Consider the following 27886-nt stretch of genomic DNA (forward strand, 5'->3'; position numbering starts at 1 on the left):
GATTTTAGTAGAGTAAACAAATACATATGTATATTCTTAATGCATAAAGAAAAGAAATATTGTAGAATATATAACAGTAAATTGTAACACATATGTTAACGAACAGTAAAATGCAATAAATGTGAAACAAATATAGATATGTATGGATATATTTTGTCGTATATTATCCTTTGAAGGGGTAGTAGTGTAATGTATAGGACATATTTACACACATGTATAAACCTCAATGAAAAAATATAACCATATGTATAACAAATTTATAGTTTTTGATGAAGTAATTAAAAAAAATGGTCCTGTACGAATCATATATAGCCCTAAATAAGCATATTAAAAAAGATGATGTCAAGAATTTAATGAAAAATTTTCATTTTATAGTTAATAAATATAATGGCAATATAATAAGCATTAATGATTTGGGGTGGAGAAAATTCGCCTTTTGTATAAAAAAACCAAAAGTAGGGACATTTTATTTTGGAAGATTTTATTGTATTACCTTTTATTCAAATAGTAAAAGTATTAGAGATCTAAATGAGCTATTTCATAGTAATACTTATATTTTAAGATTTTTAAATACCACGATGAAATATAGATCGAACTTTCTGGTTGCACCTTTTTCACATATTATTGAATAATTCGCAAATTTCATAAAATGCATTCAAACCGACCACATAATAGTGAAAATTAAAATATACGAGAAAATAGGAGCAACACAATTATATATATAATACATATATATTTATAACTCCAATACTTTCGTTTTTTATTAAAAGGTACGAATCTCACGATAAACTTAAGCCAAGCGCCAATGATAAAAGTTATTAAAAAAACAAAACTTAATTTAATAAATATAATTAAAAACAAAGAAATTAAAGCTCATTAATTTCGCTTTATTTGATATCAATGAAGGATCACAACGTACATTTTCGCAAGAAATAGGTTGCTATATAAAGAAAAATTCTGAATTTGTTTTCCTAGGCAATTGTGAAAATAAATTAACAGTAACACCAAATATCGAAAAAATTATCATTAAAAAATAATGGTATATTTTGTGTATATATATCTTGTGACCCATTTTACAACTTTATGTTTGATTTTTTTTTCTATGCATGCGTAAATTCCAAACATTATATATCAATAATTTCATGTATAATACCCTAAGTAAATAAATTTCAATTTTATTTTTAAGTTATGGGTTATAAAAATAAAAGGTTAGATACCTATATTTTAACATATTAATAGTTCTATATATAACTAAAACGACTTTTTAAATGTTATATTATTATTGATACTCAATGTTTATATTAAAGTTGGATAATTATCGTTCACTTATATGCAACGGTTTAAATATAAAAAAATAAATCTATATATTCTTTTAAAAAAAACTTTTACTTTAATTTTTATATATCATAGCATATTGTGTTTTACATATAAAATTCTAAATATAATTGTAGCATTATTTATTATATAAATTTCAATAATAATAATAATTAAATGGTTAGCTTTTAAAGAGTCGAAACCTAATTAATAATATAAAGAAAAAAAGACCCATTATTAAATTCTATATTTATTTATTACTATATAATAATATTTAAAAATTTGATAAATGCATGAAATAAATATTAAGTTTTAGAATTTTTTAGAATATCGGTTGCTTCGGTTTAGCATACTCATACTACCTTTATACTTTTAATTTCCAATTTCTAAAAATATATTCATATTTTTTAATATTTTACTTATAAAATTCAAAAATGAATAAAGGATATATTAAGATTGCTTTGGCACTTTTAAGTGTCGCAAGCTATATGCAAAATATAGCATTTGCCCGCAATGTTATTTCAAACACCAAGCCGTAAGAACATAATTGCAACATATATATCTATATCGAATATAAATATGTATATCGTTTATTATGAGAATTATATATATTTGTGTGAATATGTATATGTATAACCATTGGAAAATCAAAATACCGTCTAATAAATATATGTTTTTTTAAATTAAAAATGCAAATAAATTTAAAAATATATTGCCTTCGCCCTTTGTAGCGCAAAAGAAGAATTTAAACTACAAGTATCTACCAACACTGAAGAAGATAAAACCGCAGAAGATGTTATGGCCGAAGCTTTAGCATTAGCATCTAAACATGCAGAAAATACAAATGATTACAAATTATATCTTAAGGACGATGAAGGAGCAGCTCTATATTTTAAGAGAGTAAATAATACTGACTTTGCAAAGCTTGAGCTCACAATCCCAAACCCTGATAATGTATGAATCAACAAGCAATAATTTTTAATTCATGATATTATTTTAAAATAAAAATATATAATTGTTAATATATAAATATATTTTTTTTGTTATTATTAGTATGCTGATGTAGTAAGCATGCTATGGGATCCCAATGGTGAAATGTACTTCGATAATTCATTCATTGAAGGTATATAATTAATTTATTTAATGTTGTTATCAGTCTTTAGAATGCATTTCGTGTTTTGTTATTATCAATGCCTAATTTGCTATTTAATATTTTTCATTTACTCAAATTTAATCATGTTTTAATTTGCATGTATACAAAATTATAATTTTTTTAGGAAACATTCCTCAAGTATACAATAAAAATTTAAGAATTGTACAACGTCTTTACAAAAATAATCTAGGATCAGGACAAATACATTATAATGCATTAGCCAACAAAGTTGAAGTAAGAAGAATTTTCTTTTTCTTCATCCTTCTAGATATACTTTTTTTTATATGATTATATCCTAATTTATGAAAATATACTTTTTATTAATTTATAGCCATCAAAAGACAAAACTACAATAGTCATGACTTCATCAGATATGAATGACTATGATGCTTATTGGGATAGAAAATATGTAAATCCTATCGTAGGAAGTGCTAATTCATTCAAACCTGATATTAACTCTCAAGAAGATATTAGAAATGATCATATATCCAAAATGTATGTTAACTTAGCAGCATTTTTCATTAAAAAGGAAGCTGATGGCGTTAAACTTACCTATATCAGCTCTGTAAGCAATATGAAAATCTTAGTAACATTAATTTTATTTCACCATTATCAAAAATATATACTTTCTACATAATGTGCATATTTATAATATACCTATTCATTCACAATAAAAATGGAACATTTTATATATTTATTTTTTTTTCTCTCAGATTGATTATAATGCTTCTTCCTATGTCTCACAATACGCTGTTAAAAACACTGCAATCAAAAAAATTTTTAATGTTATAAAATTAAGGGATATTTTTAAAAAGGAATAAGCGTGTTTCCAAATGACATTTTAAAAATTTTTGATACATGTATTGTGTTTATTTAAATTATTGTTGCATAGCATCATTTTTATTTTTAAATAGTGTTTGATTTGTATATAATTTGTTCATAGTTTGTATTGTAAAGATAAATTTATATATTTGGTAACGATATGACGTATTGTTTGTGTATATTTATTTGACTTTCAAAAACTAAATAATAAGCTTCATGGGTTCCGCATATTAAATGATAATTTTATAAATTTGATCATAAAAAATTTTATGGGTTTTAGAGAAGTAAAAACCATATACACATATATCTACAAACTTAATGGGAGAGTAATATTCTCTTATACCAATTACAAGCATAATATTCATTTAAATCATGTCTAAAACTAAAATATTGTGCTAATCTAAGGCAATTCACATATGCATACACCTATTTTATATTTAAAAAAACAATTTTTAATTATATAAATATAGACATCGAAGTAAAAAATTCTTTTGAAAATATCTGCGATAAAATATACGTTAACACTTCATTGGAATGCTTAAAGCTTCTAGAAAACTTTTTTATAACATTCACTTATACACCTGCACAAATAGCATTATACTGTTTTATAAATAATATTAAATCAATTTTAATATTGCAAATGCCGATAAATTCACCTTGGAATTTATTATAAATAATAATCAAATTCTTTTTCAAAAGTTGAAAAATAAAATAGATGAATTTCATATTAAATATATAAACCATTTTGATTTGAGAAATACACTTGATGATGAAAGTACTACGAAGAAGATAGGAGAGGCTTTAAATAAATGTGTGCTTTCAAATCGGGATATAGTAGTAAAAATTATAATATATGAGAAAATAGGAGCAATTCAATTATATATATAATACATATATATTTATAATTCCAATATTTGATTCCATTTTATTATTAAAAGGTTAAAATTTCAAGATAAATTTAAGTCAAATGCCAATGATAAAAGTTGTTAAAAAAAATAAATATAATATACATAATTAAAAACAAAAAACTTAAAGCGAAACTAATGAGTTTTATTTGATATCAATGAAGGATCGTAGCGTATATGTTCGCAAGAAATAAGTTGCTATATAAAGAAAAATTCTGAATTTGTTCTCCTAGGCAATTGTGAAAATAAATTAATAAAAACCACAAATATCGAGAAAATTATAATTAAAAAATAAAGGCATATTTTGTGCATATATATTCCGTGATTTATTTTACAACTTCTTTTTTATTTGTATTTGTAAATTTCAAATATTATAAATTATAATTCACGTATAATACCCTAATTAATTAAATTTCAATTTTATTTTTAAGTTATGAGGTATAAAAATAAAAAGCTTGGGTACTTATAATGTAACATTTAATAATGTTATATATAGAACAATTTTTTTAGATTTATAATATTTTTTATATTTATATTTATTAAAGTTGCAATAATTACTGTTCCCTTATGTGCAACAGTTTAAATAAAAGCAAAATTAATCTATTAATTTTTTTAAAAAAAACTTTTACTTTAATTTTTATATATGTAATATATTGTGTTTTACATATATAATTCTAAATATAATTGTAACATTATTTATTATATAAATTTCAATAATAATAATTAAATGGTTAGCTTTTAAAGAGTCGAAACCTAATTAATAATATAAAGAAAAAAAGACCCATTATTAAATTCTATATTTATTTATTACTATATAATAATATTTAAAAATCTGATAAATGCATGAAATAAATAAATTAAAAAAATTATTTATATTTGTTTAAATAAGCATAAAGTTTTAAATTTTTGTACAATATTGTTTGCTTCGATTTAACACATATGCACAACCTTTATATTTGTTAATTTTCAATTTCTAAAAAATAATTAATATTTAGTTATCAAATCCCAAAATGAATAAAGGATATATTAAGATTGCTTTAGCACTTTTAAGTGGCACATATTATATGCAAAATGTAGCATTTGCATTCAGTTTTTTTTCAAGCACCACCAAACCGTAAGAAAATAATTGCAACATATATATCTATATCGAATATATATATGTATATCGTTTATTATGAGAATTATATATATTTATGAATGTGTATATGTATAACCATTGGAAAATAAAAATAACGTCTAATAAATATATATATTTTTTAAATTAAAAATGCAAATAAATTAAAAAATATATTGTCTCCTCCATTAGTATTTTTGATGCAGAAAGTGTGAACAAATTTCCTATCCACCCTAGAGAGGCTAAACATGCAATAGATGTTGTGACTGAAGCTTTATATCATGCACGCATACATGCCAAGCATACAGATGATTACGAGCCATATTCTATAGACGGTGAAGAGCCAATTCTATATTTTAAGAGAGTAAATGACACTGATATTGGAAAGCTTGAATTTACGATCCCCAACGCTGATAATGTATGAATTAACAAACAATCATCTTTAATTCATGGAATTATTTTAAAATAAAAAAATATAATTATTAATATATAACCGCGTTTTTTTTGTTAATATTAGTACGATGATGTAGTAAACATGATATGGGATCTCAATGGCCAAAAGAAATTCAATAATCTATTCATTAGAGGTATAAAATTAATTAATTTATTTATTGATTTAATGTGGTTATCAACCTTTATGATGCACTTCTTGTTTTTTTATTATCATTCCCCAATCTGCTATTTAATATTTTTCAATTTGTTAATCTAGTCATGTTTTAATTTGCATGCATACAAAATTATAATATTTTTTAGGAACCCTTTCTCGAATATACGATCCAAATTTATTAATCTTACAACACCGTTACAAAAGTCCTTTTATAGATTGGAATGTATATTATTATGCATTAGCCAACAAAGTTGAAGTAAGGAACTTTTTTTTTCGTCATCCCTCTAGATATACTTTTTTTCATATGATTATATCCTAATTTATGAAAATATCCTTTTTATTAATTTTTAGTTATCAAACGACGAAACTGCAATACTCTTGATTTCATCAGATATGAATGATCAATATGGTGAACCATTTATAAAATATTTCAATCCTATCGTCGAAAGTGCAAAGACATTCAAGCCTGATGTTAATTCTGAAAAAGATATTAGAACAGGAAGAGCATTCAAAGTATTTGTTAACTTAGCAGCTTTTTTCATTAAAAAGGAAGCCGATGGCGTTAAAGTTACTCATATCAGCTCTGTAAGCAATATTAAAATTTTAGTAACATAATTTTACTTCACCATCATCAAAAACATATTCCATATAAATGTGCATATTTGTAATCTCCCTATTCATTCACAACAAAAATGGAGCATTTTATATATTTATTAATTATTTCTTTTTTTCTCAGCTTGAATTTAACTTTTCTCCCAGATACCCAAATGACATGGTTAGAAAAGTGATAGCCAAGAGAATTGTAAAGGTTGCCAATTTAAAGGATGCTTTTAATAATAATATACTTACTTCCACGTGGGATTTTTTTAAATCTTGGCGCATATTTTAATAAAATAAACTTATTTTTATGGGTTATGCTTATTTAAATTGTCGTTGCATAACACCACTTTGATTTTTAAATAGTGTTTGATTTGTATATAATTTGTTCATATTTTTTTTGTAAAGATAAATTTATTTTCACAATTGCCTAGGAAAATAAAATCAGAATTTTCCTTTATATAGCAACCTGTTTCTTGCGAAAATGTGCACGTGTCCCTTCATTGATATCAAATAAAACTCATTAGTTTTTATTTGAATTTTTTTGTTTTTATTTGTATTATATATATACTAGCTATTTTTTTATATAAAAAGTAATTTTATATTTCCAATAATTTCAAAAAAGGCATGGACACCAGTATTACAAATACATGGTTTTCAGCAGCTTTGAAATTGTATTAAATATATATATATAGTAAAATTATATTAAAAGTAATAAAAACAAATCACAGAAACAATAATTTCCCATAATATAAATTTTATCAAGTTATTGTTAAGAAACAACACAACTATTTTTATATAATAATTATTACAATTTATATTTCTATCATAGCTATTTATTCATTAATATAATTGTTTTCGTATATGGGATCATACCTACTCAAGTATTCATTAAAACAATATATATTTTTTATACGACACCCTACCTTTATATTTATTTGTTAACTTTTTATTAGGTAAGCAATTATGTTGCCATATAATATACGTTTTGTTCTATGCATTAATAAAATCCACATATAATACCCAATTGAATGTATTTCAGTTTTATTTTTAAGTTATTAACTATAAAAATAAAAAATATGGGCACCTATAATGCAACATATTAATAATAATGTTTATATATAAAACAATTTTTTTAGATGTAATAATATTTTTGATATTTAATATTTATGAAAGTTGCAATAATTATTGTTCCCTTATGTGCAACTGTTTAAATAAAAACAAAATTAATCTGTGCAATCTTTTTAAAAAATCCACTTGCTTTAATTTTTATATATCATAACATATTGAGTTTTACATATATAATTTTAAATATAATTGTAATATTATTATATAAATTTCAATCATAATAATTAAATAGTTAACGTTTAAAGAGACGAAAACACATTAATATATATAGAGGGCAAGACACGTCATTAAAATATACATTTATTTATTAGTATATAATAATATTTATAAAAATTATATTTAAAAATATGACAAATTCATGAAATAAATAAAATTTAAAAATGATTTATATTTTTTTAAATGAATGGTAAGTTTTATAATTTTTTAGAAAATCGTATGCTTCAATTTAACACACTTGCACAACATTTATACTTTTAATTTCCAATTTCTAAAAAGCATGTTAATATTTTTTAATATTTTACTTATCAAATCCAAAAATTAATATAGGATATATTAAGATTGTGTTGGCACTTTTAAGTGTAGCCGGATATATGCAAAGTATAACATTTGCATTCGGCTCTATTTCAAACATCAATTCGTAAGAAAATAATCGCACCATATATATCGAATATAAATATGTATATTTGTTTATTATGAGAATATTATATATATTTGTGTGAATGCATATATGTCTAATAATTGAAAAATCAAAATACCATCTTATAAATATATGTTTTTTTAAATTAAAAATGCAAATAAATTTAAAAATATATTGTCTATTCAATTTGCAGCTCAAATAAAAAAGTTAAACAACAATTATCTATCAACACTAAAGAATCTAAACAAGCAAAAGATGTTATGGCCGAAGCTTTAGTTTTTGCATATAAATATGTGCAAAATACAAATGATTACAAATTATATCTTAAGGACGATGAAGGAGCAACCCTATATTTTAAAAGAGTAAATAATACTGATATTGCAAAGCTTGAGCTCATAATCCCAAACCCTGATAGTGTATGAATCAACAGGAAATAATTTTTAATTCATGATATTATTTTAAAATAAAAATATATAATTGTTAATATATAAATATCTTTTTTTTTGTTATTATTAGTATGATGGTATAATAAACATGTTATGGAATCCCAATGGTGAAAAGAACTTCGATAGTTCATTCATTAAAGGTATATAATTAATTTATTTATATGGTTATCAATCTGCATGATGTATTTCTTGTTTTGTTATTACCAATGACCAGTCTCTATTTAATTTTTTTAAATTCGTTAAATTTAATCATGTTTTAATTTGCATATATACAAAATTATAATTTTTTAGGAAGCTTTTCTCGAATATACAATAAAAATTTAGTAATTGTACAACGCCGTTACAAAAATAGTCTAGGATCAGGACAAATATACTATCATGCATTAGCCAACAAAGTTGAAGTAAGGAAATTTTTTTTTTTTCATCCCTCTAGATGCACCTTTTTTCATATGATTATATTCTAATTTATGAAAATATACTTTTTATTAATTTATAGGCATCAAAAGACAAAACTATAATAGTCTTGACTTCATCAGATATGAATGACCATGATGGTGCAACCTTTAAAAAATATGCATATCCTATCGTAGAATATGTAAATCCTATTGTAGAATATGTAAATTCATTCACGCCTCATATTGATTCTGAAGACGATATTAGAAATAGGCATATATCCAAAATGTATGTTAACTTAGTAGCATTTTTCATCAAAAAGGAAGTCGATAGCGTTAAAGTTACCTATATCAGCTCTGTAAGCAATATGAAAATCTTAGTAACATAATTTTATTTCACCATCATCAAAAACATATTCCATATAAATGTGCATATTTGTAATTTACCTATTTATTCACAATAAAAATGGAACATTTTATATATTTATTTTTTTTTTTCTCTCAGATTGATTATAATGCTTCTTCCTATGTCTCACAATACGCTGTTAAAAACACTACCATCAAAAAAATTTTAAATATTATAAAATTAAGGGACATTTTTAAAAAGGAATAAGTGTGTTTCCAAATGACACCTTTAAAGTTTTTGATACATGTATTAATAAAATAAACTTATTTTTATGAGTTATGCTTATTTAAATTGTCGTTGCATAACATCATTTTTATTTTTAAATAGTGTTTGATTTGCATATAATTTGTTCATATTTTTTTTGTAAAGATTAATTTATATATATATATATATATATATATATATATATATATATATATATATATATATATATATATTTGGTAACGATAAGCACGTATTGTTTGTGTATATTTATATGACTATGAAAAACTAAATAATAAGCTTCATGGGTGCCAAATATTAAATGATAATTTTATAAATTTGATTATAAAAAATTTTATGGGTTTTAGAGGAGTAAAAAACCACGTTACATATATATACAAACTTAATGGGAGAGTAATATGCTCTTATACAAATTACAAACATAATATTCATTTAAATCATGTCTAAAACTAAATTATTGTGTTAATCTAAGGGAATTCACATATACATACACTTATTTTATGTTTAAAAAACCAATTTTTAAATTATATAAATATAGACACCGAAGTAAAAAATTCTTTTGAAAATATATGCGATAAAATATACGTTAGCACTTCATTGGAGTGTTAAAATTTTCTATAAAAACTTTTTATAACGTTTACTTACACACCTGTTCAAATAACGTTATATTGTTTTGTAAATAACATTAAACAAATTTTAATATTGTAAATGCTGATAAATTCACCTTGGAATTTATTATAAATAATAATCAAATTCTTTTTCAAAAGTTGAAAAATAAAATAGATGAACTTCACACAAATATAAAGACCATTTTGATTTGAAAAGTACACTTGATGACGAAAATACGACGAAGCAGATAGAGAGACTTTCGATAAAACGTGTGCATTCAAATCAAACATATAATAGTGGAAATTAAAATATATGAGAAAATAGGAACAATTCTATTATATATAGAATACATATCTGCTTACAACTCCAATACTTTCTTTCTTTTTTTTATTAAAAGAGACATATTTCGCGATAAAATTAAGTCAAATGCTAATAGTAAAGGTTATTAAAAAAATGAAGTTAAATTTATAAGCATAATTTAAAAAAAAAATATTTAACGAGATTACCGGCGATAATGTTTTAAAAAATCGAAATGTTGACGCTGGTCACTATATGAACCATAATATTTCCATTTAGACGAAATACATTCGATATTTTATACAGATACAATAAATATGTGAATATATATGCAATATAGTAATATTAGGATTAAGAAATGATTATAGTATATATATCGTTTTTTTTTGAATGCTAGAAAGTTAAAGATAAATTTAGAGATCTGCTACAAATATTCAAAGGGAGCATTATTTATAGACCTTCCAAAAATGAATTTTTTTTTATTAAATTAAAAATAAGTGCATATATATGTGAATTGCGTTCAATTAGCATAAAAATTTAGTTTTAGACTTTATTTAAATTAGTATTATGCTTATATTTCATATAAGAGCATATTGTTATCTCTTTAATTTTGTAACATATGTGTACATCTTTTTTATTTCTATAGAACCATAAATTTTCTTTAAAATAAAGTTTCTTAATTCATCTTTTAATATTTGGCACTCATGAAGCTTGCTATTTAGTTTTTCATAGTCACATAAATACATACAAGCAATACATGTTTATCTTTACAATATAAACTGTGAGCATATTATATGCGAATCGAGCACTATTAAAAAATCACAATGATGCTATGCAACAATAATTTAAAATAAGCATAACTCATAAAAATAAGCTTATGCCTTTTTAAAAATCTCTCTTAATTTGATCATATTTATAAATTTTTTGACTAAAGCTTTTTTAACAGCGACTCCTGGGACATACCATGGAACATTTGGATCAATCTGAGAACAAAAACAAAAAATTAATAAATATATAAAATGCTCCATTTTTATTATGAATGAATAGGTAAATTACAAATATGCACATTTATATGGAATATGTTTTTGATGATAGTGAAGTAAAATTATGTTACTAAAATTTTTATATTGCTTACCGAGCTGACATAGGTAAGTTTAACACTATCGGCTTCTTTTTTGATGAAAAAAGCTACTAAGTTAACATACATTTTGGATAAATGTCCTTTTCTAATATCTTCTTGAGAGTTAATATCAGGTTTGAATGAGTTAGCACTTTCTACGATAGGATTTACATATTTTCTATCGCAATAACCATCATGGTCATTCATATCTGATGAGACTAAGAGTATTGCGGTTTCGTCCTTTGATAACTATAAATTAATAAAAAGAATATTTTCATAAATTAGAATATAATCATATGAAAAAAAATATATCTAGAAAGATGAATGAAACAAAAAAAATTTCTTACTTCAACTTTGTTGGCTATTGCATGATAATATCTTTGCCATGATCCAATAGCACTTTTGTAACGTTGTTGTATAATTACTAAATTTTCATTGTATACTTGAGGAATGTTTCCTAAAAAAATTATAATTTTGTATACATACATATTAAAACATGGTTGAATTTAAGTAAATGAAAAATATTAAATAGAAAATTGAGCATTGATAATAACAAAACACGAAATGCACCATAAAGACTAATAACAGCATTAGATAAATTAATTATATACCTTCAATGAATGTATCATCGAAATTCTTTGCGCCATTGGGATCCCATAGCATGCTTACTACATCATCATACTAATAATAACAAAAAAAAAGATATTTATATATAGCAATTATATTTTTTTATTTTAAAATAATTTCATGAATTAAAAAATATTGCTTGTTGATTCATACGCTATCAGGGTTGGGGATTATAAGATCAAGCTTTCCAATTTCAGTATTATTGACCGTCTTAAAATATAGGATTGCTCCATCATCTTCCTTAGAATATAATTTATAATCTTCTGAATGTTGGGCATGCTTTTGTGCAATAGCTAAAGCGTCGGCCATAACATCTGCTGCTTGTTTAGCTTCTTTAGGGTCAGCAGGTAATGGGACATTATCTTTATTTGGACTACAAATGGAGGAGGTAATATATTTTTTAATTTATTTGCATTTTTAACTTTAAAAAAATATATATTTATAAGAAGGAAACTTGATTTTCCAATTGATATGCATATACACATTCACAAAATATATGTAATATTCTCATAATAAACAGATATACATATTTATATTCGATATAGATATATATGTTGCAATTATTTTCTTACAAATTGTCGTTTGGAATAATATCACGGGCAAATGCTATATTTTGCATATAGCTTGCGACACTTAAAAGTGCCAAAGCAATCTTAATATATCCTTTATTCATTTTTGGATTTGATAAGTAAAATATTAAAAAATATTAATATATTTTTTAGAAATTAGAAATTAAAAGTATAAAGGTTGTATAAGTATGTTAAATCGAAGCAACGATTTACTAAAAAATTATAAAACTTAATATTTATATAAAAATTATAAATAATTTTTAAAATTTATTTATTTCATAGATTTATCGGATTTTTAAATCTAATTATTTTTTTAAATATTATTATTATACTCAAAAATAAATATATAATATTAATTTAGTGAGAGCGCTTATTCTGTACATTATTAATTAGGTTTCGGATCCTTAAATACTAGCTATTTACATTTAATTATTATTATTGTTGAAATTTATAAAAATATTGCAATTATATTTAGATTATATATGTAAGTAAAACACAATATATTATTATATTATATAAATTAAAATAAACGGGCTTATTAAATGGATCATAGATAATTTCGTTTTTATTTAAACCGTTTCAATATTAGGGAACAAAATAATTAATGCAGCTTTCATAAATAAATATTAAATATAAAAAATATTATAACATCTAAAAATATAGTTTTTTATATATAAACATTATTAAATGTTGCATTATAGTAACCCAAGCTTTTTATTTTTATGTTTATAACAAAAATAAAGCTGAAATATATGCAATTGAGTATATTATGTGTGGAATTATAATATATACTATTTGGAACCTATACATACAAATAAAAAAAAAAATCAAACATAAAGTTATAAAAAATAAATCACGGATATATTCACAAATATCCCTTTATTTTTTAATTATAATTTTCTCGATATTTGGGCTGTTATTTAGATTATTTTTACATTAATTGCCATGAAAATAAATTCAAAATTTTCCTTTATATAGCAACTTATTTCGTGCGAAAATGTACACTTGTGATCCTTCATTGATATCAAATAAAATTCCATTTATTTTTATTTTTATTTTTTTGTTTTTATATAAATTAACATTCCAATTTTCACATTATTAGGTAATGTGTTAATAAATGTTATTATGAAAATATGTAAAATTACGCTGCATTTTATTATATCCATTTATTGATCATTTTTGTGGAAAAATAAAATGAAAACATATTTTTATACTATATGAATATATGGAATTTTTTAAGGATTTCAAAAAGGACATATTCCAAGCTGGCTATAATTACATATTTAATATTACACATAAAGAAAAAAACATTTTAAATATTTACAATTCTCTCATATATATAATAAATTATTTCACAAATTGCAAATTTTTTAAGTAATTCGAATCATATGCCTCTCTTTTGTTCCGTTCTTTCGTTCTAATTATCCATACATATCATTTTTTGATTTTTATTTTTTATAATATTATTCGAATTTTATCTATTTTTTTGTATTCAAACTTGGTTCTATAACAGTAAAAACGTAAAAGAGATGATTAAAAAATTAATAAAATAGCTACACTGCTATTATGGAATAGTATGCAAAAATAATCAAATACGGATGTATGGTTCCCCAAAATATGGAAATATAAAATAGACTTATTTTGATATTTTGAATTATATGTGATAAAATAACATAAAAAAAATATATTATTTATATAAATAATGGGTATCTGGTTTTTTATATTGTATTTCACCACGTTATTTTATTATCATTTTTTGCTACTTTCTATGATATATTCTTTAACCGTTAATTTTATTATATTATTTTAATAAAAAAAAATACATATATTACGACAGCAAATGGTACAATATTTTTATTCATCTTAAATAATATATATTATATGTATTTAGTTTGTCTATATTGGTATTTTCTTTTATGTACACTTTTTTGGTGTCATATTCCTGTGCACCTGATTGCCTACACCGTGTTTAGCTTCTACTGTGTGCGATCAACGATATATAAGGTTTATTATATTGCTTTAATATTGAAAAATTTATTTATTAGTATAGCATTTACTATTAAATATATATATATGCGCTTCCATTGGATACAAATACTCTATTACTGCTATAAAACAGTTTGTTCATATTCAGTTTTGCACTACCCAAAATCATATATATACGAATACTACGTAATACAAATAATATTGTAATTTTTTATTTATTTATTATTTATTTTTTATAATAGAAAAAATTATAAAAATGGTACATAAAAATATTTTAGAAACATAATTTATAAATTTTATAAAGACACTGCCTTTTATGTTCTTATTATACTTATTAAAATTTTGAAAATAAATCCGAAAAATAATTATAAAAAAATTTTAAATAATGTAAAATTTTTTAAATATAAATATTAAATAGATATTAATAAAGGGGAAAAAGTTATCTTTAAAGTGGATATTATAAGCAATCTGTTTCATTAGTGTAATTCTGAAACAATACATTAAAAAGACAATTCATTTTTATTTCTACTAATACGTCTGTCTTATTATTATTGTATGCATTTTTATCGATATTGTTTTTCATTTATATTTATTTATTTTTCTTTTTTTGAAGTTTGTAGAAAAGAAAAAGAAATACACAACACAGCATGTATTTTTTAGGACGTTTCTAAAAAAATCATATAATAAATGGTAACTCGTTTTAAAATTACAAAATCATCTCATTTTCAAGGTTAGAATAAAATTTATTATTTTTATTATATGCTATATCATTTTGATTATAATTATACTATTATTGTTTTGTGAAAAATGAAATAAAATAAATTTTTAAAACTGTAAAAAGATGCATCCATTATGTAAAAAATTAACCCACTTTATTTAATTGAAAAATCAAAAATAACAATAAAGTCATATTTTTTTCATTTTATCGTTTTATTAGCAGGACCTATAATATGTTAAAACTCTATCCTCTAATTTGGTTATGTGTTCGTTAAAGAAAAGAATAATGAAAAGAAATATACTATTTTCTATCTAAATATAATGGATTTATCGTTTATGAATGAAAACATATATATTTATGCACATACATAGATTAATATTTATAATAGACGAATGAAATGTATTCATAGTTGTATATTAAAAATTAATTGCACAAGCATGTAAATATGTTTTTATTCAATTGTATACGATGTTTTTCATAAAATTACTATACTAAATGTCTATATATGCTATATTGCACATCCTACATTTTTTTTCTTTTTTCAGATTTTATTTAAATATCCTATATCAATTTTAATAGAAAATATTTTGGGGAATAATGAAAAACTAATAGAATTAGATGTGCATAACCATAAACGGTACAACCGTTTATTGATAGAAGATAATAATGAGTTGTTTGATATAGAACACCTTAAAAAATTGCTATATTTCCAATCTAAATTAGATAAAAAAATACGGAAAAAACAAAATGAAGAAGAAAATTCAGCAAATTTAGATAAATCAGAAAATAGTTTTAAGCCTTTTAATAATGAAGGAAATGAAGCATCTAATTATGAAACCGCTAAGGCATTCTTTAACGATACTACAAAAAAAGGTGACGAAAAAGTAAGTGATAGTAATCAATTGGATGGCCATAATGGTGATCAAATTTTCAAAATAAATGATGAAAGCTTGACAGAAAAAAACAAGAATGTTTCAGAAAATGAAAAAGCAGATGAATCGCAATCCGACCAATCATTGAGTAATAACAAATCAGATAAGATAATAACCCCCCATGATTTTTCGAATAATTTATCAAATTCAGCAATTAATGGACAAGAAAATAATTCAAGTGAAAATTATACATTAACGGAAAATAATAATAATAAAGTAAATAATAATGAGATATATAAAAAATTTGAACTGCTAACAAATCATTTTCAGTCTAATAATAATAAGACAATAACCCCCCAAAATGAGGAAGAAGGTAAAAACATGATTAATGGATCAATGGATAATAGTAATTATAGTTTAAGGAAAAGTGATATAAAAGAATTAATTGGCATTAATGATATAGTAAAATATATAAAAAATTTATTGGGTATAAAATCTAATATACATGAAAAATTTGAACAAGAGAATTTAATAATAAGAGATTGTAATTATGATTCATTTGGACCAGAATTTTGTAGTGCTAATGAAGAAGCAAAGCAAAAATTATGGAAATATGAAAATAAAAAAAGTTTTGCATTCTTATTTATCATATTATTTACTTTATTTTTTGGCCTATTTATACAAAATATTGTTTATTATATCGAAAAAAAAGTAAGAAATTCAAAAGACAAATTTAGAAAAGATTTATTAAATACGGCATTTAGACAAATTTCTTTAATTACAATTATTAATTTAACTATATGGGGAATATTGCAATCAAAAGTTGCTGAAGCATTGGATGACATTATTTTTAATGATGTAATCGAAAAAAACTATAAAAATATGAAAAAAAACATTATACCATATATATGCTTTGAATATATATCATATATTCATATTTATTTTTATTTTTTAGATATTGCCTAAACAAAGAAATGTTGATGAGGTTCTTCATAATGTGGAACCCCTTTTAGAGATAATATTCGAAAAGATACTTTTTATTTCCATGAATTTCTTAATATGGTATAAATATGATTAAAAATATATATGAAATATGCATACATAATTTTTGCATGATTATAATGTTAGAGTTTCTTTTTTTTTTTTCACAATGTAATTGCGGTGCGTCTTGTGAAATCTACATATTTTTGTGTTATACGTATTCATGGTTGTTCTTCTTATACATTTTTATTAATCCTATCATATTATATATTTTATTTTTTTGAAGCTATTCATTATTTATAATAAATGTCCACTTCGTAACAAGGGGCATATTAAAATGGTTTTCTGAGGCTGATAATTGTGACATTAAAAATATAATCAAAGATATGAAAGAACGCAGAAAAGGATGTTTCAGAAATATTTTTTCTTTTATTAGATATTCCAGAAATTCTAAATATTTAGCCCACAGGTAATATTTTCATGTTAATAAACATGGAAAGCATATATAATTTTTTCGGGACAGAAATGATTGTATATTTATTTTTTATATTTTCAATTATTCTTTATATGTATTTTTTTATAGATATGATTTTTCTGAAAATGTCGATGCCATAAGTATTCCTGGTTTAGATCCAAATGGATATTACTATTATGAATACATGCGGGCTTGTTTGTTAAAATATAATGTTAAATTAATTAAAATTCCAAACACAGTTATATTATTTTTAGTGTTTGCATCTATTTCTTTGAGGTAAAATATATTCAAACGATGAACATAAAAGTTGTTGTATTTTGGATGTGTATGTTCGCTTCGCATTTATATTTATTTATTTATTTATTTTACAGGCCATTCTTTAGCATTCGCTTAAAGGAAGAAGTCATATTCTTAAATTTATTGTCCCTCTTTTGTATTTTTGGATTCGTTTCATTATTTGTTTACGTAAAGAAAATAAAAAATAATCAAATTAGCATGCATGTTGTACCTTATTTTTTTTACCACAACATATATAGATGTGTATCTAGATTAAATCATGTTGATAATATTCTCATACATATGTTAATTTATATGCTATATACTGAAATGATAATTTTATCAATTCCAATAATAAAATATTATTTACTTTTTAACATTTTATCTCAGCTATACAAAATAGACAAAAAATTGTTACCGGAAAACATATCAAAATATTTACTAAATAAATACCATATTGATATTAGTGACCAAAACGCAAAGGAAATTACTCCTTATTATAAATTATTAAAACAACAGGTAAATAAATTGGCAACTCTTATTAAATATAATAGTTTATATTCTTAAATTATAATATATTACTGTTATTTTTTTAATGCAGTCATTGCATCCCTCATCAATCAATTATTTTATTTACAAAACAACATTTCCCAACAAACATGAGCAATTGTTTTTTTTTTGGGGTAATGGGCCTTCTATAATTAATTTCATTTTTCAAGTAATCAAAATAATAAATACGTGCATGTGCTTATAGAAGCGCATCGATTTTTAGTGGTTTATTTTCGTATGATTATACACATCTTAAATTAAGAAAGCAAAATACTTATATATATATATTTTTTTTTTAGGCACTATGTTTTTGTTTTTTAGTAATATTATCATGTTGGATATTTTTATTAAAAGTAGACCATATAACATGGTTTCAATTATACGCGCATGGAAGCGTGTCTATTTGCATGTGTATATTAATATTTGTTTTTATATTAAAATATATAATTTATTACTATATAATGATTAGTAAAACTGGTTACCTAATTGACACTAAGTTGCTGGAAAGGGTTAGAAACACTGAAATTATTGTGAATAAAATGCATATAGACTATTTGAAGAATTTGAAAAATGTTTCATAAGTATTTATATATAGATATGTTTATTCATTCATCTTTTTTACTCCTCAGGTTTGGGAATTTGAAAGGTCAGATAATATAAAAAGAATATCTGAGTTGATTGATGCTATCAAAATAAAGGTAAACCCATTTTACGTTATTCTTAATATTTTTCCGAATATACTTTCTCCCTTAAACTATTAATATATATGAGGCATACGCATACATTTTGCTTTTTATAGTCCACTTTACACGCCGTGAAAGAAGGAGGCGATTTGTTTTGGAAACAATTGCTAATAAAATCGAGCACAGTGCCATCAAATATACAAGAAAAAATGTTTAGTATATGGGTGGGGTTAGATGAAGAAAATAGAGGTGTTATAAATTCTGATAAAATTTTGAAATTTTTAAAATCCCAAGGAATTAATTTAACCTCAGAAAATGATATTAAGGTAATTCTTCAAAAACTTATAGAATTATATGACTAGTCAAATTTTAAAATAGTATTAAAAATATGAACATATGAAAAAACAATAAATATAATAAGAATAATGTCTATAAAATATATGAAGATCAGCTATGCGCAATACAATTTTATTTTTTTATTTTTTAGGAATTCTTGGAAGTTTTTGATAGAAATAATAAAAATGGATTAAATCAGGAGGAATTTTTTGTTCTCATAATTATAGTCAAGCAAATTTTAGTTGAACTTTTGGACATTAACGCTGTTCAGGTAAAACGAAAAATTTTCTTATAAAGACATAGATACGATGAGAATAAAAGAAAAGTGTCAAAATACATAAAGGTGTAACGTTCTCCGTTTTATTTATTGTTTTTTTTTTATAATTTTATAGTCATTGTTCGAAGAGGTGTATGGAATTCCTTGGAATTCTTTGTCATCAATTGACGTTAATAGTTTAAAAAGAATACTATCGGAGGTAAAAAAGAAACAAATTGTTTTTTTCATATTTTTCACATTTTTTAACTTTGAATCACTTCCTATAATATTAGTATGCCTATATGTTTTATCCATATTTTTTTGTGTTTAACGCTTCAGCTAAATTTACATTGGCCACATGGGAAAATAAAAAATTTAATAGATTTTGTGTGCGAAAGTAAAAAGAAAACATACGTCAGTGCTGAATATTTTATTAAGCAGTTAATAAATATCGAAGAAGTCACGTTGCAGCCCTTTCATGTAATTAATGCATAAATATATATGAATTATATTAACACCATTTATAAATAAATCGCTATATAGTATTACACGTCGATCTATTACACATATGTTTTCTTAAAATGAATAAGCAACATATGTAGAGAAAAGACGACATTGTATAAAGAAATATTTATGAGTTTAATAGTTTCTTTCTTTTTCATTTATTATATTAATACATGTGTGAATATATACTTTTTTTTCAGAATATGTCAGATACAAAATAAATATAAGATTCCAGCAAATCTACTTTTATTCCATATTTGATTTTTAACATATATTTTTAAAAGGAGTTTCCTATTAATTTAAGAAAATATCAATGTAAAAAAAATGATAGAATTTCTCATTGATTTTACAATTTTCTTTTTTTACATTTATTGTTTTCGTTTTTATTTATTTAGTTATTTTTTAGGGTTTGTAGTTATTATTTTCATTTTATGTTTATTTTATTATTACATTTACGACAATGTAATTTTTATGTCTAATTTTTTTGTCATTTTAAAACATATGATTTATAGACTTTCCAAAAAGGAAATATTTTTTATTAAATAAAAAATAAGTGCATATATGTGTGAGTTACGTTCAATTAGCATAACAATTTAGTTTTAGACTTGATTTAAATGAATATTATGCTTATATTTCATGTAAGAGCATATTGTTATCTCTTTAATTTTGTAACATATGTGTACATCTTTTTTATTTCTATAGAACCATAAATTTTCTTTAAAATAAAATTTATAAATTCATCATTTAATATTTAGTATCAATGAAGTTTATTTAGTTTTCATAGTCACATAAACATACGTAAGCATTACATGCTTATCATTTACAAACATATATAATTATCTTTACAAAAAAAATATAAACTAAGTATATGCAAATCAAACACTATTTAAAAATCAAAGTGGTGTTATGCAACACTAATTTAAATAAGCATAACCCATGAAAATAAGGTTGTTTTATTAATACAGGCATTAATTTTTTTTTAAATTCCACATGGAAATATTTTTATTACCTTGAAAAATATCCTTTAATTTGGTAGCTTTTAAAATTCTCTTGGCTAATATATTTCGAGCTATGTGATTTGGGTATCCGGGAGCTAAGTCTAGATTAAGCTGAGAAAAAAAACAAAAAATTAACGAATATATAAAATGTTCCATTTTTATTATGAATGCAGATAAATTATAAATATGCACATTTATGTAGAAAGTATATATTTTTGAAATGGTAAAATAAAATTATGTTACTAAAATTTTTATATTCTTACAGAGCTGATATAAGTAATTTTAACGCAATCTGCTTCCTTTTCAATGATAAATGCTAAAAAGTTAACATATATTTTGAATAATCTTCCATTTCTAATATCGTCTTCAGAATCAACATAAGGGCGGTATGAGTTTGCACTTTTTACGATAGGATTTGTATATTCTTTATTGAAATCATAATAACAATCATCAATATTTGATGAAACCAAGAGTATTACAGTTTTGTCTTTTGATAACTATAAATTAATGAAAAGTATATTTTCATAAATTAGGACATAATAATATGAAAAAATATATATCTAGAAGGATGAATGAAACAAAAAATTTTCTTACTTCAGCTTTCTTGGCTAATGCATGATAAAACATTGGCCAATTTTTAACAGGACTTGCGTAACGGTGTTGTACAATTCCTAAATTTTCATTGTACATTTCGGGATAATATCCTAAAAAAAATTACAATTATTTATACATCCAAATTAAAACGTGGATAAATTTAACAAATTAAAAAATATTAAATAGCAAATTGGGCATTGATAAAAACAAAACAAGACATATATAATAAAGGTTGATAACTACATTAAATAAATTAATTATATACCTCCCATGAATGAAATATCGAAATATTTTTGGCCATTTGGATCCCATAGCATGTTTACTAGATCAGCATACTAATAATAACAAAAAAAACATATTTATATATTAACAATTATATTATTACTTTTAAATAATTTTATGAATTAAAGATTATTGTTTGCTAATTCATACATTATCAGCGTTGGGGATCGTAAATTCAAGCTTTCCAATATCAGTGTCATTTACTCTCTTAAAATATATAGTTGGTTCTTCACCGTCTATAGAATATGGCTCGTAATCTTTTGTATGTTTAGCAAATTTTTTTGCAAGAGCTAGAGCTTCGGTCATAATGCCTTCTGCTTGTTTATGTTCTCTAGCTATTCTAGCCTCGTGAGCTTTTTTGGCGGCTACAGGGTCGAAATATAATTGGTATTTATCCTTTTCATTTGGACTATAAATGGAGGAGGTAATATATTTTTTAATTTATTTGCATTTTTAACTTTAAAAAAATATATATTTATAATAAAGCAATTTTATTTTCCAATTGATATGCATATACACACTCACAAAATATATGTAATATTCTCATAATAAACAGATATACATATTTATATTCGATATAGATATATATGTTGCAATTATTTTCTTACGGTTTGTCGAATGAAATCATATCGCGGGCAAATGCTATATTTTGCATATAGCTTGCGACACTTAAAAGTGCCAAACCAATCTTAATATATCCTTTATTCATTTTTGAATTTTATAAGTAAAATATTAAAAAATATGAATATATTTTTTAGAAGTTGAAAATAAAAAATATAAAGGTTGTATAAGTATGTTAAATCGAAGCAAACGATTTACTAAAAAAATTTAAAGCTTAATATTTATTTCATTCATTTATCAGATTTTTAAATATTATTATATAGTAATAAATAAATATAGAATTTAGTAATGAGTCTTTTTTTCTTTATATTATTAATTAGGTTTCGACTCTTTAAAAGCTAACCATTTAATTATTATTATTGAAATTTATATAATAAATAATGTTACAATTATACTTAGAATTATATATGTAAAACACAATATATTATATATATATATATATATAAATTAAAGTAAATGGATTTTTTAAAAAAATTGTACAGATTAATTTTGCTTTTTTTTAAACCGTTACATATAAGGAACATTAATTATTGCAACTTTAATAAATGTTATATACCTCAAAAAATATTATAAATCTAAAAAAATTGTTTTAGTTATATATAGATTATTAATATGTTAAAATATAGGTATTTAAACTTTTTATTTTTATAACTCATAACTTAAAAATAAAATTGAAATTTATTTAATTAGGGTATTATACGTGAAATTATTGATATATAATGTTTGGAATTTACGCATGCATAGAAAAAAAAATCAAACATAAAGTTGTAAAATGGGTCACAAGATATATATACACAAAATATACCATTATTTTTTAATGATAATTTTTTCGATATTTGGTGTTACTGTTAGTTTATTTTCACAATTGCTTAGGAAAATAAATTAGAATTTTCCTTTATATAGCAACCTGTTATTGCGAAAATGACTACTGGGTCCTTCATTGATAACAAAGAAAATTCATTAATTTCGTTTTAATTATATTTATTAAATTAAGTTTTAGTTTTTTAACAACTTTTATCATTGGCATTTAACTTAGATTTATCTTGAAATTTGCACCTTTTAATAAAAAAAGAAAGAAAGTGTTGGAATTATAAATATATATGCATTATATATATAATTGTGTTGCTCCTATTTTCTCGTATATTTTAATTTTCACTATTATATGCTCAATTTGAATGCATTTTATGAAATTTGCGAATTATTCAATAATATGTGAAAAAGGTGCAACCAGAAAGTTCGATCTATATTTCATCTTGGTATTTAAAAATCTTAAAATATAAGTATTACTATGAAATAGCTCATTCAAATCTCTAATGCTTTTACTATTTGAATAAAAGGTAATACAATAAAATCGTCCAAAATAAAATGTCCCTACTTTTGGTTTTTTTATACAAAAGGCGAATTTTCTCCACCCCAAATCATTAATGCTTACTATATTACCATTATATTTATTAACTATAAAATGAAAATTTTTCATTAAATTCTTGACATCATCTTTTTTAATATGCTTATTTAGGGCTATATATGATTCGTACAGGACCATTTTTTTTAATTACTTCATCAAAAACTATAAATTTGTTATACATATGGTTATATTTTTTCATTGAGATTTATACATGTGTGTAAATATGTCCTATACATTACGCCGCTACCCCTTCAAAGGATAATAAGCAGCAATATATATATACATATATTTATATATATATTTGTTTCACATTTATTGCGTTCTACTGCTCATTAACATATGTGTTACAATTTACTGTTATATATTCTACAATATTTCTTTTCTTTATGCATTAAGAATATACATATGTATTTGTTTACTCACTAAAATAAATATTATAAAATTCACATCATCTTATTTTTTTGTATTGGACTTTATTTAAATGAATATTATACTTATAACTCATATAAGAAATATTTTGTTTTCTCTTTAAGTTTGTACATATATGTGTATATGGTTTTTACTTCTCTAAAATCCATAAATTTTTTTATAATCAAATTTATAAATTTATCATTTAATATTTGGCACTCATGAACCTTGTTATTTAGTTTTATAGTCACATAAATATACGCAAACAATACATGCTTATAGTTTCCAAATATATAAATTTATTTTTACAATACAAACTATGAGCAAATTATATGCAAATCAAACACTATTTAAAAATAAAAATGATGTTATGCAACAATAATTTAAATAAGCATAATACAAGAAAAAAAGTTTATTTTATTAATATCGGATAAAAATTTTAAAAGATGCCATTTGAAATTACATTTATTAATTTTTAAATATATCCCTTAGTTTGGCAATATCAAGAATAATGTTGGCTGTTACTTTTTTAACAGCTTGTTTTTTTGCTTTGGGAGAAGCATTTAGATCAATCTAAGAAAAAAAAACAAAAAATTAATAAATATATAAACTGATTTATTTTTATTGTGAAAGAATATATATATTATAAATATGCACACTTATATGAAAGTATATATTTTTGAAATGGTAAAATAAAATTATGTTACTAAAAATTTTATATTCTTACAGAGCTGATAAAGGTAACATTAACGCAATCAGCTTCCTTTTTAATGAAAAATGCTGCTAAGTTAACATACATTTTTAATGCATTTTGATTTCTAATACTTCCTTGAGGATTAATATCAGGCTTGAATGAGTTTGCACTTTCTACAATAGGATTTACATAATTTTTATTCTTTTTACTATCATGATCGTTCACATCTGGTGAAACAAAGACTATTGCAGTTTCTTCTTCTGATAACTATAAATTAATAAAAAGTAATTTTTCATAAATTAAGGTATGATCATATGAAAAAAGTATACCTATAAGGATAAAGAAAACAAAATATCCTTACTTCAGTTTTGTTGGCTAATAGATGACAATATCTTTGCCATGGTCCAGAATTATTTGTGTAATGCTGTTTTATAATTACTAAATTTGGATCGTATATTCGAGAAAGGGCTCCTAAAAAATATTATAATTTTGTATATATGCAAATTAAAACATGATTAAATTTAACAAAATGAAAAATATTAAGTAGCGAATTAAGCATTGGTAATAGCAAAACAAGAGATACATGATAAAGAATAATAACCATATTAAATAAATTAATTAATTATATACCTTCAGCGCGGCCACCATATAAGTTCTTTGGGGCATTGGGATCCATTAACATGCTTATTATACATCCATACTAATATTAACAAAAAAAATACATTTATATATTAACATTATATATTTTTATTTTAAAATGATTACATGAATTTAAAATTATTGCTTGTTGATTCATACACTATCAGGGTTTGGGATTGTAAGATCAAGCTTTGCAATGTCAGTGTCGTTTACTCTCTTAAAATATAGAGCTGTTTCGTCATCTTTCTTAAGATATAATTTGTAATCATTTGTATGTTTGGCATGTTTTTGTGCAATAGCTAAAGCATCGGCCATAACATTTGCTGCTTGTTTAGCTTCTTCAGGGTCGGCAGATAATTGTTGTTTAGATTCTTCATTTGAGCTACAAATGGAGAAGGCAATATATTTTTTAATTTAAAAAAATATATATTTATAAGATGGTATTTTGATTTTCCAATTGTTATACATATACACATTCACATAAATATATATAATTCTCATAATAAACGATATACATATTTATATTAATATAGATGCATATGTTGCGATTATTTTCTTACGAAGTGGCACTTGAATAGAGTTCGCTTGCAAATGCTACATTTTGCATAAAATATGCGACACAGAAAAGTGCCAAAGCAATCTTAATATATCCTATATTCATTTTTGGATTTGACAAGTAAATATTAAAAAATATTAATATGCTTTTTAGAAATTGGAAAATAACATATATAAAATAGTATAAGTACGGTAATCAAAGAAAATAATTTTTTTTAAAATTCTAAAAGTACTTATTTAAAAAATATAAATAATTATTAAAATTTATTTATTTCACATATTATCATATTTTTAAATCTAATTCGATTTTTAAATATTATTATATACTAATAAATACATATAAAATATAGAATTTAGTAGCCGTCTTGTATTCTCTATATTATTATGTTCCGTCTCTTTAAATGCTAGTTATTTAATAATTATTATTGAAATTTATATAATAAATAATGTTAAAATTATATTTAGAATTATATATGTAAAACACAATATATTATATATATATAAATTAAAGTAAATGAATTTTTTAAAAAAATTATACAGATTAATTTTGTTTTTTTTTAAACCGTTGCATATAAGGAACATTAATTATTGCAACTTTAATAATGTTATATACCTCAAAAAATATTATAAATCTAAAAAAATGGTTTTAGTTATATATAGCATTATTAATATGTAAAATATATGTATCTAAACTTTTTATTTTTATAACTCATAACTTAAAAATAAAATTGAAATTTATTTAATTAGGGTATTATACGTGAATTATAATATATAATATTTGAAATCTATAAATACTAATAAAAAAGTTGCAAAATAAATCACAAGATATATATACACGCAATATACCTTTATTCTTTAATGATAATTTTTTCGATATTTGGTGCTGTTATTAGCTTATTTTCACAATTGCCTAGGAGAACAAATTCAGAATTTTTCTTTATATAGCAACTTATTTCTTGCGAACATATACGCTACGATCCTTCATTGATATCAAATAAAACTCATTAGTTTCGCTTTAAGTTTTTTGTTTTTAATTATGTATATTATATTTATTTTTTTTAACAACTTTTATCATTGGCATTTGACTTA

General features: G+C 22.5%; 9 protein-coding genes and 1 pseudogene across 9 annotated transcripts, besides 1 other annotated feature; 6 read left to right on the forward strand and 4 right to left on the reverse strand.

Annotated features, from left to right (window-relative positions):
- Positions 1 to 287: 287 nt before the first annotated feature.
- On the forward strand, positions 288 to 632 carry PCHAS_1330550 (mitochondrial ribosomal protein S6-2 precursor, putative; the record flags this gene model as incomplete). The annotated part of the gene is made up of 1 exon (XM_737349.2): positions 288 to 632. One exon carries the CDS (start codon positions 288 to 290, stop codon positions 630 to 632), a length of 345 nt encoding a protein of 114 aa, XP_742442.2.
- Positions 633 to 1748: 1116 nt separating this feature from the next.
- On the forward strand, positions 1749 to 3288 carry PCHAS_1330600 (fam-a protein; the record flags this gene model as incomplete). The annotated part of the gene is made up of 6 exons (XM_016799247.1): positions 1749 to 1849; positions 2046 to 2268; positions 2368 to 2437; positions 2592 to 2701; positions 2799 to 3032; positions 3181 to 3288. The coding sequence occupies 6 exons, from the start codon at positions 1749 to 1751 to the stop codon at positions 3286 to 3288; spliced, it is 846 nt and encodes a 281-aa protein (XP_016654563.1).
- Positions 3289 to 3558: 270 nt separating this feature from the next.
- Positions 3559 to 4177, forward strand: PCHAS_1330650 (annotated as a pseudogene).
- Positions 3559 to 4177: a sequence feature (cyclin, putative, pseudogene).
- A 1027-nt stretch (positions 4178 to 5204) lies between these two features.
- Positions 5205 to 6804, forward strand: PCHAS_1330700 (fam-a protein; the record flags this gene model as incomplete). The annotated part of the gene is made up of 6 exons (XM_016799248.1): positions 5205 to 5308; positions 5501 to 5726; positions 5826 to 5895; positions 6062 to 6171; positions 6267 to 6500; positions 6652 to 6804. The coding sequence occupies 6 exons, from the start codon at positions 5205 to 5207 to the stop codon at positions 6802 to 6804; spliced, it is 897 nt and encodes a 298-aa protein (XP_016654564.1).
- A 1426-nt stretch (positions 6805 to 8230) lies between these two features.
- On the forward strand, positions 8231 to 9728 carry PCHAS_1330800 (fam-a protein; the record flags this gene model as incomplete). Its single annotated transcript, XM_016799249.1, has 6 exons — positions 8231 to 8277; positions 8471 to 8693; positions 8794 to 8863; positions 9015 to 9124; positions 9220 to 9474; positions 9621 to 9728. The coding sequence occupies 6 exons, from the start codon at positions 8231 to 8233 to the stop codon at positions 9726 to 9728; spliced, it is 813 nt and encodes a 270-aa protein (XP_016654565.1).
- Positions 9729 to 11524: 1796 nt separating this feature from the next.
- On the reverse strand, positions 11525 to 13069 carry PCHAS_1330900 (fam-a protein; the record flags this gene model as incomplete). The annotated part of the gene is made up of 6 exons (XM_016799250.1): positions 11525 to 11632; positions 11785 to 12018; positions 12117 to 12226; positions 12381 to 12450; positions 12550 to 12769; positions 12969 to 13069. The coding sequence occupies 6 exons, from the start codon at positions 13067 to 13069 to the stop codon at positions 11525 to 11527; spliced, it is 843 nt and encodes a 280-aa protein (XP_016654566.1).
- Positions 13070 to 15901: 2832 nt separating this feature from the next.
- On the forward strand, positions 15902 to 20822 carry PCHAS_1331000 (EF-hand calcium-binding domain-containing protein, putative; the record flags this gene model as incomplete). Its single annotated transcript, XM_016799251.1, has 15 exons — positions 15902 to 15934; positions 16215 to 17399; positions 17497 to 17603; positions 17809 to 17991; positions 18106 to 18273; positions 18369 to 18462; positions 18664 to 18792; positions 18875 to 18991; positions 19122 to 19331; positions 19452 to 19520; positions 19622 to 19831; positions 19993 to 20112; positions 20234 to 20317; positions 20437 to 20577; positions 20802 to 20822. The coding sequence occupies 15 exons, from the start codon at positions 15902 to 15904 to the stop codon at positions 20820 to 20822; spliced, it is 2871 nt and encodes a 956-aa protein (XP_016654567.1).
- Positions 20823 to 21569: 747 nt separating this feature from the next.
- On the reverse strand, positions 21570 to 23184 carry PCHAS_1331100 (fam-a protein; the record flags this gene model as incomplete). The annotated part of the gene is made up of 6 exons (XM_016799253.1): positions 21570 to 21710; positions 21863 to 22096; positions 22194 to 22303; positions 22459 to 22528; positions 22626 to 22884; positions 23084 to 23184. The coding sequence occupies 6 exons, from the start codon at positions 23182 to 23184 to the stop codon at positions 21570 to 21572; spliced, it is 915 nt and encodes a 304-aa protein (XP_016654568.1).
- Positions 23185 to 24294: 1110 nt separating this feature from the next.
- On the reverse strand, positions 24295 to 24639 carry PCHAS_1331200 (mitochondrial ribosomal protein S6-2 precursor, putative; the record flags this gene model as incomplete). Its single annotated transcript, XM_016799254.1, has 1 exon — positions 24295 to 24639. One exon carries the CDS (start codon positions 24637 to 24639, stop codon positions 24295 to 24297), a length of 345 nt encoding a protein of 114 aa, XP_016654569.1.
- A 738-nt stretch (positions 24640 to 25377) lies between these two features.
- On the reverse strand, positions 25378 to 26903 carry PCHAS_1331300 (fam-a protein; the record flags this gene model as incomplete). Its single annotated transcript, XM_016799255.1, has 6 exons — positions 25378 to 25482; positions 25637 to 25870; positions 25965 to 26074; positions 26234 to 26303; positions 26402 to 26624; positions 26803 to 26903. 6 exons carry the CDS (start codon positions 26901 to 26903, stop codon positions 25378 to 25380), a joined length of 843 nt encoding a protein of 280 aa, XP_016654570.1.
- Between the last annotated feature and the right edge of the window lie 983 nt (positions 26904 to 27886).

Source organism: Plasmodium chabaudi (genome assembly GCF_900002335.3).
Source record: "Plasmodium chabaudi chabaudi strain AS genome assembly, chromosome: 13".
Taxonomy (NCBI): domain Eukaryota; phylum Apicomplexa; class Aconoidasida; order Haemosporida; family Plasmodiidae; genus Plasmodium; species Plasmodium chabaudi.